Source organism: Bubalus bubalis, chromosome 2, assembly GCF_019923935.1.
Source record: "Bubalus bubalis isolate 160015118507 breed Murrah chromosome 2, NDDB_SH_1, whole genome shotgun sequence".
NCBI classification, from domain to species: Eukaryota; Metazoa; Chordata; class Mammalia; order Artiodactyla; family Bovidae; genus Bubalus; species Bubalus bubalis.
The window spans coordinates 178,421,273-178,441,719 of NC_059158.1; the positions used below are offsets into that span (position 1 = coordinate 178,421,273).

Here is a 20,447-nt window from a genome sequence, read left to right on the forward strand (position 1 = left end):
CCCAGTAGGTTTTTTGGATACCTTACCCATCACAGCACAATTTTCCCTTTCAAGTTGATGGCCTGTTGCCACTTGTCTGAGGACTTACCCTCTGGCTGTCCACACCAGGTCACCTGCCCCCTCTGTCTGCCATCATGTGTCAGGGGGCGCACAGAGGGTGGGGACCCAGCTCACTGGCTTCCACTTTCCTGCCTAATTCAGCCCTGCCCTCTGTCAGAGGCAGGGATGCAGGCCACCTGGGTACCCTGCCCAGCTGGGTACCAGGAGGTGGGGGGAAGGTTAGCAACTGGGGAGAAAAGACAGGACCGAGGAGATGGAGGTGGCTGTGACGCATGTCATTTCATTTTATGGGGCAGCAGTCCCAGCTGAGTGCTGCCTTCCCCTCCCCCTTCCAGCTGAGTGAGCCTGCATCTCAGAAGTTTCCCTGCCCCTTCCCTCTGACCACGGCCCCACTGCTGATTCCTGGCAGAAGCCTCAGAGATGGAGACTTCTCTGTTGCCAATCTTTTGTCCCTGTTCACTGAGACCCTGTCTCTGTGTCAGTTGAAATTTTCACCCAAAGGTGTTGGCATTGCACCTAGGAGGGTGGGTTCCTGCTTGTCTGCTCTACCTCTAGCCAAAGCTCAGATGGGGCTCAGGGCGGGGCTCCTCTCTCTGGGAGCCAGCCAGTTTAATGCTTGAACCAGAACTATTTCACAAGCCTGTCCCTCTCCAGTTCCTCTTGGTGTCTGAACACCCACCCTCTCCTCCTGGAGGGAGGCTTAGGCCAAAACTCTGAGGCCCAGAGGTGAGATCTGCCTCTTTGAAGGAAAAGTAGGGACGTGTCTGAGCTGATGCCTGTTTTCCAAGGAAGCAAGCAGAAGGGATTTTAGGCTTGCCATCCTGAAGGCTTTGCCTAAATCAGATCACTGACACAGAAAACAATGAAACATACTGGAATACCAATTTACAGTGTATGTCTAGGTAATAGGATTCTAAGTGGGTTTTTCTTTTTCCTTTGACTTTCCTAGTATCTTCAGGTTATCAATGGTGAATGTATATTATTTTTCTATGACAGAACAGCCTACAATCTTGGAAATAAACTGCCTGGGTTCAGTTCTTACAAGCTACTGTGGCTTTGGGTAAGTGACTTGGCCTCTATGAGCCTCAGTTTTCCTGAATAAAAATGGGGCTTGTTGTGAGCATTAAATGAGTTGATGGAAAGCATAGCAGAGTGGAGGGTAACTATTAATATCATGTGAGAAGAAAACCGAGCCTTATTATTATAAACATACACACTTAAAGCACTAGTATGGAGCTGATTTCTATGCAATAAGGAAGGGCCCCAAACCAAGTCTCAACCAAAGGCCAGACCCTGCCCAACTGGAGAGACGATGAACGAATGGTCAGAGGCACTCACTCAGCACTACCTCCGCCCTCTCCAGCTCACACATTCCTCTGGCCTCCACAGGCCTTGGGCCCTTGAGGACCTTCCTTGGTACTAGTCATCCAGCCTGGGCTCTCCCAGGTCCTGGGGAAAGCTGGAGATTCCAGAACATTAGAAACCTGGAGGGCAGGGCCTGGGAGACCTAGGGATTTTGCAGATGTTTCTGTCTCAAGGCAGGAAGACTTCTCTTCCTGCCACTCTCGCCAGAGACCTGGTGGCGGCTCACACCACGAGCTCCAGGCCCTCAGTACAGTGTTGGGCAGGGAAAAGGGAGTCTCCTCACTCCTTCCCCTCCCCTGCTGAAGCTCAGGGGTGAATTTGGGAGCCAGGCTACCTAACACCTCCTGCCCGCTCTGGCCTGTCAGTCCTGACTCAGTTCCTGTCTCAGGCACCTCCCTTTGCCTCCAGGCCTCCCTTTCCCAAGTCCAGGAGCCCAGGCAGGCAGGAAGCAGCAGGCCCTGACAGGGCATGGGGTTCCACTGTCAGCCGCCTGAGTCAGCAGGGCAGGAGTGGGGTCTGCAGCACAAAGGGGCTTTCCTCATCCCACCTGCTACCTCCCCACCCTCCCATAGAACATCCTTCCTACCCGCAGGATCAAAGCCTCTCGTCCCACAGACAACCACTCCTTCTTAACTGGTAATAACAGGCTTTGAAGGGTTGTGGCATAGAGAAGGCACCAACCAGTTGCTATCTACCTCCACTGAGAACAAGGACAGGACTCTGATTGCAGCAGGAGAGATGCTGGTTAGACTTCAGAATGAACTTCCTTGGAAATTTTTTTCAGTCTTGGAATGATCAAATTAATCAGGTAACTAGAGGAAACTAAAGTGAAAGAAAGTGAAAGTGAAGTTGCTCGGTCGTGTCCGACTCTTTGCGACCCCATGGACTGTAGCCCACCAGGCTCCTCCGTCCGTGGGATTTTCCAGCCAAGAACACTGGAGTGGGTTGCCATTTTCTTCTCCAGGGGATCTTCCCGACCCAGGGATTGAACCCGGGTCTTATGCACTATAGGCAGACACTTTAGAGGAAACTAAGGGCTTCCCTCATAGCTCAGTCAGTAAAGAATCTGCTTGCAGTGCAGGAGACCTGGGTTCAATTCCTGGGTCAGGAAGATCCCCTGGAGAAGGAAATGGCAACCCAGTCAAGTATTCTTGCCTGGAGAATCCCATGGACAGAGGAGCCTGACAGGCTACAGTACATTGGGTCTCAGGTCGGACACAACTTTTCGACTAGAGAGAGAGAGAGGGGGGAAACTATGGTGCCTTCTCCCATGGTTAGTTGTGAACAAGAGTTCAGTTATTCAGCTAAGAGCTCACTCCACTAGTTGGCTGTCTTTGGGAGAGATATTAGATCACTTTTAAATGACTCAGCTATCTGAGTCTTTTTTCCTCAAGGCACTGCTGTTTAGAGTACCCTACGTCTCCTTGGCCATTCCAGGACACACTGTGGAATTACTGGAAAGAGAATGGAATGAGGTCTGGGTGTGGAACTGCATCCCAGCTTCATCATAAGGCCTTGAGCAGGTCCATTCCTGTCTTTTGGCCTCAGTTTCCCCATCAGTTCAAGGAGGCCAACACAGATCATCACTCAGCCCCTGCTAGCTCTGAATGACATTCTCTGATATTAAGATTTCTTCTCTAAGATCCCCTCCTTCCACAGCAGCCAGCTTCATTCCTTAGGTGGTGCAGAAAAGTCAGAGATTGGGAGAGACATGGGGCAGGTGCAGATCGTGGATTTATCAGCTGCGAGACCCTGGGCAATTCCTAAAAAGGCTGTCATCACCTTCTTCATAGGTTTAGGTAAGAGAATGGGCCTGTACGTGTATTCTGATGTGGGGTGTCAGCTGGGCAGAGGCAAGATTCCATTATTACCCTGAGCTGGGCTCAGTTCAGGGTGTGACAGCCCCAGACTGGAGTTAAACCCGCCGCCCCGGCCTGGATTGGGACCTCTCCAAGTTCAGAGGTCAGCTAAGACTAAGGGGCAGAGTGACGACAACCCTAGCCACTCTGCCTCTCCCCTCTGGCTTCATTGTGCCTCTTTTTAAAAATCTCTAGAATGGCTCTGACCAGCTGACTAGGCCGGCATTGAGGATAAGCCAGATGTTCTCCTGCAGATTCATCATAGGCCCCAGCCCTGGACCCCAAATAAAGGTGGTACTAGACACTCAAAGGTATGGCAAGAAGAGGGAGATCTTTATTTTGGTTAAAAAAAGGTACAGGACAGTAGACAAGCAGCCCCCCACCCCCATCCCGCCATGGGCTCAGCAGATTCCCTAGGCCCGCCTGGTTGCCTTCAGTTCCTCTGAAGAGCTCGGGGCTGTCAGCGCTAGCCCAACCCTCGGTGCCTGAAGCAAAGAGGGACAGCGTCCTCCTTGCGTCCTACCTGCTGGGTGGGGGGCGGGGGGGGGGGGGTGCCGTGGGAACAGTGTCAAACCAGCTATGCTCAGAACAGTCACCAAACTTGTTCAGCAGCGTCATCAACACCCCAGAAGGCTCCTGAAGAAACCTGCTCAGCTAGACTAGAGCTCTGCCTGATCCTGGGGGTGGACAGGCTGTAAGGCAAGATTCCTAGAGTCTTGACTCTGGACGGATCTGGGGAAGGGGAAGGAAGGTGGAGGAGGGGAGGGCGAGTTTCAGCAGTGTCTGACATCATTGTGCTGACAGGTGCTTTCTGGCCTTCTACACTCTGGCCGTGCGCGTGGAGTAGGAGCAGGGGCAGAGAGGCCAACCCCTGCCTCCTCTGGGGGGCCCTAGAGAGAATACGTGTGGGGCAGGCTTGGGGGCAGACCCTGTAGGCACAGACGGTGGCAGACGGGCCACGGGTTAGGCAGGTGGAGGTGCCGAGGGCCTGGCGCCCCCCAGGCCGCTCCTGGAGAGGCAGAGAGCAGTGGTCCTCAGGAGGTCCTTAAGCCCCCGCACACACTGGAGATCCAGGGCAGGACAGCAAAGGAGGAGAAGAGAGAGGGTTAGCGCGATGGGGAGGAGAGAGGAGGCCGGCGGGGAGAGGGGGTGGCCACAGCACCTGCATCTTCCCCACAGAAGGGCCGAGGCTCGGGCAGCAGGCAACCAAGCAGGAGAGAAAACGAGCAGGTGAGAGAAAAAGCTCAGCAGGACAGAAAGCCAGGACACAAGTTAGTGACCGAGGGCCCCTGCGCACCAGGACCTGCCAGAGCAGGCTCTAGCGCCCCAGGGCAGGTGTGCCATCCTCTCCCGACCTCGCCCTTCACCTCCTGCTCCAGCTGGAGAGCTGCTCTGTGTGAAGCCACTTCCTCCGTCCAGGGTGGGGCGGCTCCTAGCCCTGCGCCCACGCCCCGGCCCTTCCGCTGATGCGGGGGGAGTCCTGAGGGCCCTACCACCGCCAGCACACACACTGCACCACACACCAGACAGATGAATGGGCCCCGTGGGGGCGGCGAGGCATGCGATGAAGATGGTATGGTGTGTGAGGGGAGCGGGCAGTGCTGCTGGCCGACGGGGGAGATACAGTCTTACCAGCTAACCCTCTGCAAAGAGGCCTGTTAGCTCCCCTCAGGCTGTGCAGGAGATGGCAAAATCCTGACAGGTGTCCTCCTGGGGGAGATACCAGAGAGGTGGGCCAGGGTTACGAGCTGTCTGGTGGGGCCTTGCTGCCCAGGCGGGGGTGGGGGCCAGGGAGGCTCTGGCTCTCAAACTGCAATCTACTTCTTTACAAACATTTTCTTAGCTAAGCAGTCACTGGAGGTCAGAGTGGAAAGACAGAAAAGAAAGAAGAACTTAGGGGTTGCAAGCCCCCAGGGCCAGAGAAAGTAGAGGGGATGGAGAGAGGACCAGATGGCCTTTTCTGCCCTGCCTGCGGGGGCCTAGCTACAGCCCTCTGTGCTCGGCCTCCAGCAAACAGACTCCAGCCAGGAGAGAGCTTCAGCTGGAGCACTGGGCTGCCTGCCCTCTTTCTGTCTACCCAGGCATCACCGACTCGATGTACAAGAGTCTGAGCAGGCTCTGGGAGTTGGTGATGGACAGGGAAGCCTGGCATGCTGCAGTCCCTGGGGTCGCAAAGAGTCGGACACGACTGAGCGACTGAACTGAACTGAAGAGGAAAGACCAAGTTTGGCTAAAAGAACAGAGGGCTGCCAGCTGGGGCCTCAGCAAAGAAAGAGCAAACAAAAACCAAACCAAAGCAAATCAATTCTTAAAAACAAAAATTTTATTACAAGCAGGAACAAAGAATACTGGCTTAAATAAGAGGCAGGTCGGAGTCCCCTCCTCTAGCCAGCTTCCTCCCCACCCCTCACTCCCACTGCAGCAGGGCCCAGGGCCCTGAGGCTGGGGCGAAGTGGTTTCTCCCAGAGGGGACTCCTGGTGGCTGTGACTCCTCAGCTGCCTGTGACCCACCAGCCTCTGGAGCAAGGAAGGACAAGGTGCGGGGACTTCCTATGTCCTTTTCCAAGGGCTTTGACCCTCTTAGAGGGCCAAGGAGGGGGACAGAGGGACAATTTCCTATTGTGACAAGAAACTGGCGCTCCCAGGAAAGGAGGGCCATCGTCTAAGTTTCTGGCCCAGATTTAGGCCAACCTTCACTCGTTTCAGCCCACCCTGGTCCTTCCTGGAGGGAGGCCCTCAGTTGGCCATGCTCTAGCCACTGGTGCTGGGTCCCATACTCAGATCCTGGAGGAGGGGCTGTGGCAAGGCAGCCACTCCCCACAGCCATTACCCCATCCAGCTGACCAGGCCCCAGCCTGTCTGGGCAGGTCCCAGCTGGAAGCCTGACCTGGGGGCTGGGTGGCCGAGTCCAGGCCACTGTTTGAGGTCCTTGGAGGGGGGCAAGGAGGATGGGCCGGACTGCAGCAGGAGCCCAGGGGTCTCCTGTGACCAATGCACACACTCCCCGTCCCCATGGCTCAGGCTGCTCCTGCTGCTGCCACCATCGGCTGGCACCCAAGGGCGATGGCAGAGAGTGAGGCAACCCAGGGGGTGTGGGAGCCAGCCACATTCGTACAAGAGCACACACACGTGCACACACACACACTTGCTCACTCACAGCCAGAAGGCCTCTTGTAATAAACTTATTAAAACCAAGGTGCCTTCTGATAACCCTTCACCTGGCACTACAAAGATAGCAATGTGGCTGACTTTTTCTTTTTTCTTCCATTAAAAAAAATGCTATGTAGAAAAAAGGTCTATAAAATTGTGCAAAATACCCAGCGTTAATAAACCCGTTTCAAGTATTGCCAGCATGAGTAAAACCTGCCCATCCCCAGACCTGACCTGGGAGGGAGGTGGAGGGGGGGTGCAGGTTGGGCCCTTGGAGAACCCTCCGTGGGCAGAGGGGGGCGAGCCTCCCCCTTCCTAGTGTGCTGCTCAGGAATCATGCAGGAGCTGAGGTCTCGGGTGTCTGGCTGGCTGATTTGGCTTCCTCTGATGCAGGCTGCTCCCCCAACCCACCCCCAACTCCGCCCTCTCTACCTGGAGCCCCAGCTCTAGTCTACTGGCCGACTCCATACAAAAACAAAAACAGAACGAAGAACGACGGCTCTCCCAGAAGGAAGGAAGGGCCCAGACGCCCAAGCAGCCCCCAGAGGCATCCTCTCCGACAGCCTGCTGTCCGGAGCCGATTTCTCCTCAGTCCGGCTTCACCCCCTCGGACCCCGGCTCAGCAGGGCCCAGCAGCTCCCCCACCCAGGAGGCGGCACACTCAGTCCGCAGCCTCACTCACACAGGGCACGGCTGGGCAGAGGCTTGGCGTGGTCCGCTGGGCAGCTTCAGGGGCCCTGGCCCCTCTCTCCTGGCACTCCTGCCACTGACCAGCTGGGGGAACTTAGGGCCCCCGGCCGTGCGAGCCTGGTCTGGGGAGCAGAGGGTACAGCCATGGCACAGTGTGGGGAAAGCCACGCAGGGTGGGAAATAAATACGAAAAGACTCAAGCAGTCTTGGGCGGCTCTGCTTCCCTTTGGGTGGAATGGGGAGGAGGTCCTGGCAGGTGTGGAGGGTGGCAGGTGAGTGCGGAGGGGCAGACAGGCCAGCAGGTGGCAAGTACTGAGCCCAGTTCATGGGTGGCTTCCTACCATGCTGGCATCGGGCTTGGCTCCGCAGGCTGGCTCGTCGCTTCTGACGGGCGAGGGTAACACGGTGTCGGACTGCACAAATCCCCTCCGGTCAATCAGGCTTTCAAAAGACAAGAGGGGGACACATGAGGGCCCTGCCTGACACCACAGCTCCAGGCCGGGGCCTGAACAGCTAGGTCCATCTCCCAGACGAGGCAAGACCCAGCCCTAGAAAGGCTGCTCTAGTTGGTGGCTCAAGACCCTTCCTTTCTGGAAGGGCCCTCTCTGTACTCTGGACACCTGGCTTTGGGCCACAGAATTTATCCACTATTAATTCAAACTGCCTGGCTTTCTGTAGGGCTCCCAAGCTGCAGGCGAGAAGAGCAAGGACAAAAGGGCATTGGGAGATCCTGCAGTTCGTACTGTCCTTTCCCCAGGGGCGGGATGGGTGACAGGCATATGGGATATTGGGCGGGAGGAGGGGGGGAAGGTGTGAGGAAATCTTACCCCACCCCCAACCCGCCCCCACGGCTTCCAATTGAACTCCCGATCTGGACATCTGGCGCCCCCTAGTGTCCGGATAGATGGGGCGTTTCCCCGCAGAGCTGAGCCACCAGGAGGGAGATGAGGCTCCACCCAGTCCAGCCATCAGCACCGGACAGCAGAGTGCCTTAAGGTAGACAGAGCATTCATTGTGGTGACCCTGGGGAGTAAGATTACATGTGATATCTAATACTCTTTGTGATATTTTGTACTTAATTTTTTCTACAATGAGCACACAGGATTACAAATTACAACTCTACTGAATTCCTTTCTGGGACAAGTGCCACACAGCAGGGGATGATGGACGGAGGGCATCTTTGGTGTGGAGAGGTCAGTGATTCCAGAACCTCTTTGAGAGGAGACTCACAGAGCTACCCCACCCCACTCCACACGCACACACTAGCCAGGCCAGGCCCTGTGACCTCCCACACACACCCCCTGGCTTACCTGGGAGGTAGGGGGCCACAGAGCACAGCACAGCAGTTGGTGATAACACTTTTATGGCTGTAGGGGTTGACAGAAGCCTCGCCGCCCCTCTTGTTGGACCACGAGCCTTTGATCTGCAAACAGGAAGGAGCTCTGAGACAGGTACCTCCCTTCATTTCCCCTGTTCTAGAGGCTGGGGAAGACCAGCAAATTCTGAAACCAATTCTGGCTAGCCTATTGGAGAGAATGTGCCTTTACCCTTTAGTCGTTCTGTGAGAATGTGGGGGTCTGCTGGGTGTCAGGGAGGCACCCAGAAGAGGAGGCTCTGACCAAGACAGAAGTCAGAGCAGAGCCAAAGAGATGCCTCCAGAGGAAGCTTTCGGGGTGCATCCTTCCTTCTCTTGCCAGCCACCCAGGAAGGAGGCTAGTGCAAGGGCCCAGGGCTCAGGCTGACCTGGCTGTGAACTCTGGTTCTCCCAGACTTGCTCATGACCCTGGACAGAGCACCGTTTCTGAGTCTCAGTTCTCATTTGAAAACCAGGGAACTCTAGCAACAATGTCGGAGCATGAGATGAAACCCTGCCCCTCTCTAGCTCCACGGAGCTGGCTGTCAAAGGCACTGAGGAGACCAGCAGTGAAGGAGACCGGTTTGACTGCACCGTGGAGTCTTCCAAATGTATCTGGCCATGACGCCCTTTTTTGCTTAACCCCTAGTGATATCCTGCAGAAACAGCCCCCAGGAAATCACCTTGGGAGAAGCTGGCTGATGTCATTTCTGCTCTGTACCAATCACCCAGCATGTGATACCCTGTCATGCCTGTTAAGTTCCTTTCTCCAAATGACAGGCTGAGGTCAAGGAACGTATTTTCCGTTGGTCCATGGGCCTCTGAGCAATATTAGATGCCAGCCCTGGGACAGATGCTCTCATTTATTGTTGCTTGGAAGGATGGGAGGGGAGGGGTCAGGTCTGGCCCAGGGCTCAGCACATAGTGGGTGCTCCAACAGACAAGGTTTGTTGGTAGAGATCTACAAGGCAGCAGGGGGTGTGGGGAGGCTGATGGAGCTTCAGGCTTCTCTCTTGACCGCCCCCCTCACTAAGGATGCCTCAGAGAGCCCCAGGACTCCCTGAGAACAGTGGAATCGCTGCTGTCTACGAGGACAGCGTGATGGGCCTGAGCTTCCGAGTGCAACCCTGGCTCTGTCCCTTTCCAGCTGGTGACCTGGGGCAAGTCACTCAGCTCGGAGGCAAAAGGACCCAAAGAGATGATGGAAACTGCAAGAACTCTGGAAATGGTAATGAGCCGGCCAAGTGTACAGCAATGGGGTCAGTGCTGCTCTGGTGGGTTAGGGAGAAAGCAACCTCGGGGCCTGCCCAGGGTCTCCCAGAGCCCAGCCCTGAGCCCTGGAAGGAGATGCTGGGCTACCTCGCCTCTCTGCCCGCATTTGCCCAGAAGTTTGGGGGTCAGGGCTGCACTGTGGCTGCCCAGGCTCCTTCAGCCCTGCCCCCATCCCAGGATCTGGCCCAGGGATGAGCTGCTGCTCGAGCCTTTACTCACGTCTTCATTAGTTGTCAGGTTGGAGGCGACGAGGTAAGTGTGAAACCCTGAGAGGCCCAGGATGGACCAGATGGAGAAGAAGCAGATCACCAACTCCAGCACGGTGAGCGTGCAGTCAAGGACCCACACGGGGACCGGGGCTGGGAGCCTCCCTCACCAGCCTCTCTCACCCATCCCTCTGTGCAGCTACTCCTCCGGAAGGGAGGTAAGTTTGTAACCGTCTATAATCTCAGCAGATCCTCTCCTGGGCCACAAGGAGGGTTCAAGAGCCCCCAGAGGGCAGGACAAGCCCAGGGTCATGGACAGAAGAGGGAACTGAGGGTTTCAAATACCAGAGCCACAGACAGGGCACAGTCCAGAGAGCTAGGTATCTCAGGGGGCTGTGCTCCTGGGAGTTCTTGTCAATTCTGGCCCCACAACAGCCCATTCAGAATGGGCTCTAGCCTGGGGGTGAACAGGAGCAGCTGGCACGCTGGATTCCAGAGAACAAACATCAGCTCTATCCCATTGCCCTCTGTTTACAGGATGTGGTGTGGGGACCCGCCTCAGGGAAGGGGCCTCGGGTCCCACCAGAGCTCCCCCTTGCCGACAAAGGATATCTCGCTGGTGTCTCCTTCAGAGTGGAGAGGAAGTTGCTTCCCTGAGAGCCTGGGGAGGAAGAGACAGGAGAGGGCACGGCTCAAGGGACAGTGACCACGGTCCCTTGAGCTGGCTGAGCTTGCCCCCGGCCCTCCCGCTTAGCCCTGACCCACCCCCCTCCGTCACCCCTAACTCACGCAGCGTCAGGTGGGTCACCACACAGGCGAAGATGAAGGCCGTCAGGAATGAGAGGGAGAGAATGAATGCATAGAAGAAGCGGTAGTTCCGTTTCCCCACACAGTTGCCCACCCAGGGGCAGTGATGGTCAAACCGTTCTGGAAGGGCCAGGGAGGCAGGTCAGCGCCGGGGGTTTAAGGCCTCCCGCCACAGCTGGGTGACCCTACCCCCTCACCCTGTCCACATGCAACTCTCAGTTCCTCGACACTCCTGGCCTCTGGTCCTTCACCCGCCGGTTCCTCTGTGTCCTGGCTGCAAGGCCACATCCTTGAGAAAGTTCTCCTTCAACCTCAGAGGAGAGTGAGGCCCCTGTTATTTGCCCCACTGCCCTGGCACTTGTCCTTTGCAGCACTTTGCCTACATGGGTTTATATGTTTATTTACAATTAGCAGGTTGGCTTGTAACCCCTTCCCAAGTGCTGTAGTGGTAAAGAATCGCCTGCCAATGCAAGAGATGCAGGTTCGATCTCTGGGTCAGGAAGATCCCTTGGAGTAGGAACTGGCAACCCACAGTATTCTTGCCTGGAAAATTCCATGGACAGAGGAGCCTGGTGGGCTACAGTGTGTGGGGTCACAAGGAGTCGGACGTGACTGAACACAATAAGCACAACTGTAACCCCTGCTCCACTGTGAGCTCCATGAGAGGGCCTGGGCTGAACCCCAGGGCCTGGCAGAGTCTGGCATGAAGAAGACCCACAGAAAGGACTTGCTGCCTACGATCCTGGCCCCTTGGCAACAACCAATGACCCCTGCTCCCTAGCTCTAGAACAGAGGACCGGGGAGGGGCGGGCCCGCTATAACTTGTGGAGAAGCGGCATTGGAGGCCTAGTCAGAGGGCTGAGCTCACACCAGCACTGTGTCCCAGGAGTGGGGTCACGCCCAGGCAGGTGAAGAAAGTCCCCTGTGGGAATGTGGGTCACAAGCCTGACGCAGGCCTACACCAGGCCAGCGCCCTTCACAGAGGGTGGGTGGGGCAGATTCTCAGGGAGGAACGACACCCACTGAGTCACCCACTTCGCGGCCTGCTGTCCGGGTGCTCCCCCGGCTCCCCTGCTCAGGGAGTGCTGAGCTAGCGTCATGAGCTCACCGCCCTGGGGACTGTGCACAGTCACCATGGCTCAGCTCACCTGGGTCCTCTCGCAGAGCCTCTCCCTTACAACACCCTCCCAGAGGCACACTCTGGGTCCCTGTCTGAGCTGCTGGGCCTCCAGAGAGTGGCGAGAGGGGACGAGACAGTCTCTGGCTCCCCAACAACCACGGCAGTCGTGGGTCAGGAGCTTAGCTTCCAATCCCAGCTCCACCCTCTCCACCTCACTGGCATGAACTCCTTGGTTCCCAGATTCTTGTCAGTCCAAAACCCAGGACTTTCAGCAGAGCTGGCCCTGGGCCACATGTCTAGAATGTCATGCTCCAGACTCTGGATCCTGGACCTGCTGAGGACCAAACCAAGGCGTCTCTATGTCCATTTCAGAGCTGGGGGAGGAATCCACCCATCCCGGGCCGAAGCCGCGATACCACTGGTCACATTCAGGGCCCCTCCCTGCAGCCCCTCCTCAGTCAGAGCAAATCTGAGGGAACCAGACTTCCTGCCCAGACGCCCCCGCCCCCCCACAAGCGACTCCCGGTCTCCAGGGCTCCATCCCTCTCAGGACTGCCCGTGCTCCCCTCTGCTGCATCCCACTTACCCACACAGTTGTCGCAGACGCTGCAGTGTGAGGTCCGGGGCGGCCGAAACATCTTACAGGTGAAGCAGTACTTCAGCTTCACCACCTGCCCGTTGATCATCACCTCCCGGGTCCGAGGGGGTGGCCGGTACGTGGAACTGCCTGTGTTGTCTGAGAAGGGGAGGAGAGACAGACGGGGAATGGCCAAGCCCCGTCCGGGGGAGGGGGGAGCCAGTACTGCCCGGCCAGGACGAGAGAAGCTTCAGGGAAGCTGCTTTGGGGGGACAAACATTAGGGCAAGATGGCTGCCGAGGGCATGGAGAGCTGTGACCGCCCACCAAGACTTGCTGTCAAGCGCTGTGGAGAAGCTTCACACACCTGCTCACGTGCCACTTCAGGAAGGGTTTTCAGGGAGGGAGACCTGGGAAGGCTTAGTGAGCCTTATCTGCATCTAAACATCCCAGCGAGCTTTATTTGCATCCTTATAGTCTGACCCACCAGGGACTGTAAAGAATCCACCTGCAATGCAGGAGACCCGGGTTCGATCCCTGGGTCAGGAAGATGCCCTGGAGAAGGGAATGGCAACCCGCTCCAGTATTCTTGCCTGGAGAATCCCATGGACAGAGGAGCCGGCAGGCTACAGTCCACGGGGTCGCAAAGAGTCGGACACGACTGAGCAACTAACACTTTCACTTTCTTTCAAACAAGCCTAGATCTAAGTTCTGGTTTCCAGGAGGGACAGAGGACACAGTGAGAGCAAGCTATGAGGAAGCAATCAGATGCAGGATGTGTGGCGTCTCCAAGCCACTGCCCTGCTCTCTGACGAACGCCAGTGTCACACTGTATTTCAACTCTGCTTCAGTTAAAAAAGAATTTTTTAAAAGTCAGTGTCACTTACAAAAGGAGAAGGGAGATGCTTCTAAATTTAAAGATTTAAGAGATAGAAACCAGTGCAATGCTTGATCCTAGAACGGATCCTGTTTTCAAAAACAAAACAAAACAGGGGGCTTCCCTTGGTGGCTCAGTGGTAAAGAATCCGCCTGCCAGTGCAGGAGACGCAAGCTCGACCCCGATCCAGGGAGATCCCACATGCCTCGGAGCAACGAAGCCCGTGAGCCACGACTACTGAGCCTGTGCTCCAGGGCCTGGGAGCCGTAACCACTGAAGCCCGTGGGCCCGAGAGCCTGTGCTCAGCAACGAGGGAAACCACTGCAATGGGACGCACCCCAACTAGAGAGCAGCCCCTGCTCTCTGGAACTGGAGAAAAGCCCGCGCAGCAATGAAGACCCAGCATAGCCAAAACATAAATAAATAAAATTATTAAAAAACAAGACAAAACACAGCAACAGAAGAAATTTGGGGAGCAAGGGGGAACAAGTGACTATAGATTAAAAATCTAGGAACCATGAATTCTCCTAGACGGGATAATGGAATTGTCATTATGGAGCAGGGTATCCTTAAACCTTGGAGATACATGTTGACGTATTTATGGGGTAAGTGTATATTTTACTATGTGTATAATTTACTATGAAATGGTTTAACATGACATATATGTTTGTGTGACACATATGACACACTAGTAACAACTATTTAATCTAGATGGTGAATTTATACAAATGTGTTACACTAATTCTTCCCACTTTTCTGAACGTTTGAAATTTTTCATAAAAAAAATTTTAAGAGAAAAAGAAATGCAAAGATACATGATATTCATGGATTGGCAGATTCAGTATTAGAAAACAATTTATTCTCTCCAAATTAATTTTTAGATTCAATATAATCCCAGTTGGGGTTTTTGTGTGTGTGTGTGGAAATCAACAAACTCATTCTAAAATTCATATAGAAATCAAAGGGCCAGGAATAGCCAAGCACTCTTGAAGAACAAAGCCAGGTCTTATACAGCAAGACATTAACACTTATGATAAAGCCTTAGTACTTAAGACAGCTGGGTTTGGGTAAAAGGGGAGAAATGCTGACCAGTGAAACAGAACAGACTCCAGAAACAGGCCTAACATGTATATGATCACATGATTCAGGACAAAGGCAACATCACAGGGCCAAGGAGGAAGATGGTCTCTTCCTGATAAAACAGTGCTGGATCCACTGGATACACAAATGGGGGGGAAATGTGACTGTCACAAGGGCTTCCCAGTAGGTGCAGTGGTAAAGAATCTGCCTGCAATGTGGGAGACGCAGGTTTGATCCCTGGATCAGGAAGATCCCCTGAAGAAGGGAATGGCTACCCACTCCGGTATTCTTGCCTGGAAGATTCCACAGGCAGAGGAGCCTAGCAGGCTACAGTCCACGGTCACAAAGAGTTGGACGTGACTGAGCACACATATTACTGTAAGCCTGCCTCCCACTTAATACAAACTCAATTCCAGATGGACTACGGTGCCAATACAAAACGTTTTGGATTAAAACAAAGAAAAAGAAAAACAGAACAGCTTCATGACTCTGGAATAGACAAAGACTTCTTAAATTAGACACGAAGGAACTGATAATAAAAGAACAATTTGATAAACAGCATTTTATCACAATTAATAACTCCTGTCCATCTAAAGAGATTATTGAGAATGAAAATATGACCTTCAGAGTAGTAGAAGATATGTGCAGTATGTTTATCTGACAAAGGACAAAGGATGTGTATCCAGAGTCTATAAAGAAGTCCTATGAGTCAGTAAGAAAAAAATCAGACAGCTCAATCTGAACACGGACAAAAGATTCAAACAGGCATTTCATAAAAGAAGCTGTTCAAATGGCTAATAGACACATGAAAAAGTGCTCATACTCATTAGTCATCAGAGAAATGCAAATTAAAACCACAATATGCTACCAGTACATATGCACCAGAATGGCAAACATGAAAAAAAAAAAAATATATATATATATATATCTCTCTCAAGTGTTGGCAAAAATGTACAGCAACTCAAAATCTCATCTGACCACTTTAGACAACAGTTCTGCACTAACTACCAAAGCTCAGCATGTGCAGCCCAGCAGTCCCACTCAGAGGTGTTTTCCCAGCAGAAATGCACATGAGTTGACGTGCACCAAAGCCAAGTGCAAGACTGTTCTTAGCAACAATTCTCAAAATAGCCAAAATCTGGAACGACCTGAACTCCCATCAGTAGTAGAATGGAGAAAAAAACTGTAGTATATTCACACAACAGCATTCTATACAGCAGTGAGAACGAATAATCCTTAATTATACACAACAATATGAATGAATCTCACAAATGCGTAAGTGCACAAAATGTTCACAAACAGGTAAACGTAATCTATGGTGTTAAAAGCCAGGATCATGGATATCCTTGCGTGGCGGGGTGGGGGGGGGGGTGACAGAGATTGGAAAGGGGAACAAGGGGGGCTCCACCACTGTTTCTTGGTCTAGGTGTGCTAATTACATGTGTGTGTTCCGACTGTGAACCCTCAACAAACAGAGCACTTATGAGTTGTACACTTTTGGCAAGCCCGTTATACTTCAGTAAAAGCCTAAGAAAAAGGAAAAAGAAAACAGAAAGTAACTTGTCCAAAGTCACATGTTGGGTCTGCTGGCAGAACAGAGTGCTGAACCTAGATCAAAACCCATAGAGCTACCCAGGGAGCCTCTTGGTGCCCCAGGCCAAGAGGACCAGTGCTCCCCAGAGCAGCGGCTCCTCCCTAGATGGAATTCTGAGTCCCAGGGGCGCCTGGGATGCCCAGCCCTTGGCTATGTTTCCAGCCATCACTTCCACAGGATTGACTCCCTGATAATATCTCTACTTTGGCCACTTGCTCCAGTGACTCCTTACTGAGTGCCTACCATGTGCCAGGCACTATTCTAGGCGCTTGGCATGTATCAATGAACCAGATTCGTCTCACATTCTTAGCTACCAGAGACTTTTGCTAGGCTGTCTCTCCACCACCTCAACTGTGGCATGTTTAAAGTGGAGCTAAGCGTCTAAGCATCTCTTCCTTAGTAATGGCAGTATGGTCAAAGCAGGGGGTTTGAGGCGAACAAACATACTCTGAAACTCAGTTTTGCCACAGGCTGTGTGTGAGGCTGCAGTCAAATGAATTTTTCTCAGTTTTCTCATCTGTAAAATGGGAATAACAGGGAGGATGAGACATGAATTCTAGCTGCACCTCTTACTAGCTGGGTTTCTTCTGATGATGCCATTTGCGAGATGTGTGACAAGGCAGATCATTTAACCTCTCTGCCTCTGTTTCCTTGATCACTGAATGGGAGTAAGGGTACTTACCCCATAGGGCTACTGTGAGGATTAAATGAGTTAATGCACGTGAAGCAGCACAAAGCAAATGCTTAAGAAGTGTACCCTGGGGGACATCCTTGGTGGTCCAGTGGTTAAGAATCCACCCTGCAATGCAGGGGACACAGGTGCATCCCTGGTCGGGGAACTGGATCCCACATGCCACAGAGCAACTGAGCCTGCGCGCCACAACTGCTGAGCCTGCGCGCCACAGACGAGAGAGTCCGTGCACCACAATGAAAGATCTCACACGACAGAACAATCCCACATACTGCAACTAAGACCCCATCCAGCCAAATAAAAATGAATTTAAAAAAAAGTGTGCACTGTTATTATCAGCTCACAGAACTACGGAGAGAAAGAAGGGAATGAGAACAGGTCACTGAGTGCTACTGTGCGCTAAGCGCTTTGCATATATTCTCCTCTTCAACATCTCAGGAGGGGAAGTTACCATCTTAATCTCCGGGCTACCGTTTAGGAGCCTTTCCAGTGAGGCGAGTGACTTGCCTAAGGCCACACAGTGGCAGAATCACGATGTGAATCCAAGTTCCCAAAGCTTGGGCTTGAGGTCTTTTTGTAAATTTGCAATTGCCACAATGAGTGTTATTCTTCCCTGCCCGGTTCCTTATTTCTCCTGATGGCACAATCCAAGGGCCGCGAGGCACCTCAAAGAGCACGTAACACGGTCCCTGGTCCCCAGCAGATACCCGATGCCGCTGCTCTCACTCTTTCAGTTCACAGATGAGGAAAGAGGCCCAGGGAGGTTACGGGATTTGTCCGAGGTCCCACAGCCAGTAAGTGACTGAGCCAGGGGAACCCAGTCTGGAGTTCCCCGGGCAGACCCTTCCTTCTCCTTCATCCGGGCCTGGCCAGTCACTAGGTCTGGTCAAGTTCTTTCTCCATCACCCATCCCTCTCCACTCCCAACCCCCAGCCCAGCCCAGGCCCGTATTACCGAACAGCACCCCCAAAAGACTCTTGCTCCCAATCCCGCTGCCTTTTAACCTGCCCTGCACACACCATCACATTCCCCTAAATAACCCCTTTCAAGTCACTTCCCAGCTCAGAAACCGTTCACTGGCCTCCCCTAAAAAAAACAGGATAAAGGTAAACTTCTCGTCCTGATATCAGGGCCCTCCACAGTTGGGTTCAACCACCGTTTCCAGCTTTGTTCCCGCCACTCTGCCCTGGCTTCCTGCCCTGCGTGACCCAGCCAGGCCTCCCTTCTCTCTGCTCACCAGGACTCACCGGGCCTCAGCAGCAGCCTCTCTGACCACAGGAGCCTCACACACAGCACAGAACATGCCCTCGACCCCGTGCTGAGTTGTGACAGAACTGCTGTGTGTGTACACTGTCTCCCCAGCTGGACACTACGTTGCTTGAGAGCAGAGACAGTGGGACCAACAGGCAGCCCTGGGGCCTAGGACGTGTGAGGCAGCAGGCAAGGGGCAGAGACACAGGCGGGCCCGCAGTTTACGCCCTGACCCTCCCACCTGGAGCTGGTGCCCTCTGGGAAGCTGATTAATCTCTGTGAACCTGCATATGTCCAAGCAGACAAATAATGACGACCACCTTGAAGAGTGGAAAGGATCAGCAATGGAACAGGTCAAGAAACTGGCACTCAGTGAATACGTACGTGTGCGCTCAGTCACTCAGTCGTGTCTGACCCTTTGCAACCCCATGGACTGTAGCCTGCCAGGCTCCTCTGTCCACGGGATTTCCCAGGCAAGAATATCGGAGTGGGTTGCCATTTCCTACTCCAGGGGATCTTCCCGACCCAGGGATCGAACCTGCGTCTCCTGCATTGGCAAGCAGATTCTTTACCACTGCACCACCTGGGAAGCCCTGGTGAGTACTTACAACTAGCTGTTTTCATGAGGGGCAGCAAGAATGTTCAACCTACCACACAACTGCACTCATTTCACATGCTAGCAAGGTCATGAACAAAATCCTCCAAGCTAGGCTTCAACAGTATGTGAACTGAGAACTTCTAGATGTACAAGCCAGATTTAGAAAAGGCAGAGGAACCAGATATCAAATTGCCAACATCCGTTGGATCACAGAAGAAGCAAGAGAATTTCAGAAAAACACCTACTTCTGCTTCAATGACTACACTAAAGCTTTTGACTGTGTGGATGACAGTCAAACAAACTGGAAAATTCTTAAAGAGATGGGAATACCAGACCACCTTACCTACCTCCTGAGAAATCTGTGTGCCTGTCAAGAAGCAACAGTTAGACATGGTACAACAGACTGGTTCAAAATTGGGAATGGATTGCGTCAAGGCTATATATTGTCACCCTGTTTATTTAACTTATATGCAGAGTACATCATGCGAAATGCTGGATTGGATGAAGCACAGGCTGGAATCAAGATTGCCAGGAGAAATATCAATTATCTCAGATATGCAGATGACACTACCCTCATGGCAGAAAGCAAAGAGGAACTGAAGAGCCTCTTGATGAAAGTGAAAGAGGAGAATGAAAAAGCTGGTTTAAAACTCAACATTCAAAAAACGAAGATCATGGCATCCGGTCCCATCGCTTCATGGCAAACAGATGGGGAAACAATGGAAACAGTGACAGACTATTTTCTTGGGCTCCAAAATCACTGCAAACAGTGATTGTAGCCATGAATTTAAAAGACACTTGGTTCTTGGAAGAAAAGCTATGACAAACCTAGACGTGTATTAAAAAGCAGAGATATTACTTTGCCAACAAAGGTCCATATAGTCAAAGCTATGGTTTTTCCAGTGGTCATCTATGGATGTGAGAGCTGGACCATAAAGAAGGCTGAAAGCTGAAGAACTGATGCTTTTGAACTGTGGTGTTGGAGAAGACTCTTGAGAGTCCCTTGGACTGCAAGCAGATCCAACCAGTCAATCCTAAAGGAAATCAACTCTTGACTATTGCAAGGACTTATGCTGAAGCTGAAGCTCCAATACTTTGGCCATCTGATGCGAAGAGCTGACTTATTTGGAAAAGACCCTAATGCTGGGAAAGACTGAAGGCAAAAGGAGAAGAGGGCAGGCAGAGGATGAGATGGTTGGATGGCATCATTGACTCAATGGACATGAGTTTGAGCAAACTCTGGGAGATGATGAAGGACAGGGAAGCCTGGCGTGCTGCAGTCCATGGGATCGCAGAGTCAGATACGACTGAGCGACTGAACAATAATAACAAGCAAGGCACAGGACCTGGAGTCTGAAACGTTGGGTTTGAACCTTGGTTTTGCTAGTCACTTGCTACTTTAGGAAGTCCCTTCACCTCTCTGAGCCTCAGTTTCCTCATCCATAAAATGGAGACAAGACTCTCTCACTCTCACAGAGCCATGGTGAGGGCTGAGTGAGAGGCTAGGAGGGCAGCCCTGAGCACAGGACGGGGTTCACAGGAGCCTCAGTCCTGACAAACAGCTCAGGCTGTGACACGTAGGGTACAGAACCCCCCAGCTCCTCCCAAAGCTGTTGATGCTGCTGCAAACTCAACCATATTCCTGTTCCTCAGGCCCTAGGTCCCAGCACCTGCCCCTGCCCACTGGTGTCTCCCAGACTTGGATACAGGCTTTGGAGCCAGACAGGCATGTGGATACGAATCCTGGCCCAGATGCTTACTAGCTGTGTGAGGTGTGTCAAGTCGCTTAACCTCTCTGTGCCCTCATCTGCTGCAAAAGAAAATGGGCCATAATCGAATCCACCTCCTAGTGCTGTTAGGAGATCAGGCGAGAATTCATCAAGTGGGTTTAGCAAAG

General features: G+C 53.0%; 1 protein-coding gene across 5 annotated transcripts in view; it reads right to left on the reverse strand.

Annotated features, from left to right (window-relative positions):
* Positions 1-3,596: 3,596 nt before the first annotated feature.
* The window catches only part of ZDHHC18 (zinc finger DHHC-type palmitoyltransferase 18), a 28,354-nt gene continuing 11,503 nt past the window's right edge, over positions 3,597-20,447 (reverse strand). Inside the window, exons 3-10 of one of the 5 annotated variants that reach the window (XM_025278658.3) lie at positions 12,470-12,619; positions 10,746-10,883; positions 10,569-10,617; positions 9,970-10,072; positions 8,435-8,547; positions 7,466-7,565; positions 4,917-4,994; positions 3,597-4,346 (exon numbers count right to left, since the gene is read on the reverse strand). In XM_025278658.3, the coding sequence (XP_025134443.1) occupies positions 4,953-4,994; positions 7,466-7,565; positions 8,435-8,547; positions 9,970-10,072; positions 10,569-10,617; positions 10,746-10,883; positions 12,470-12,619 (695 nt within the window). In that variant the 3' untranslated portion in view covers positions 3,597-4,346; positions 4,917-4,952. The other 4 variants (XM_025278656.3, XM_025278657.2, XM_025278659.2 and 1 more) reach the window with 4 other exon arrangements.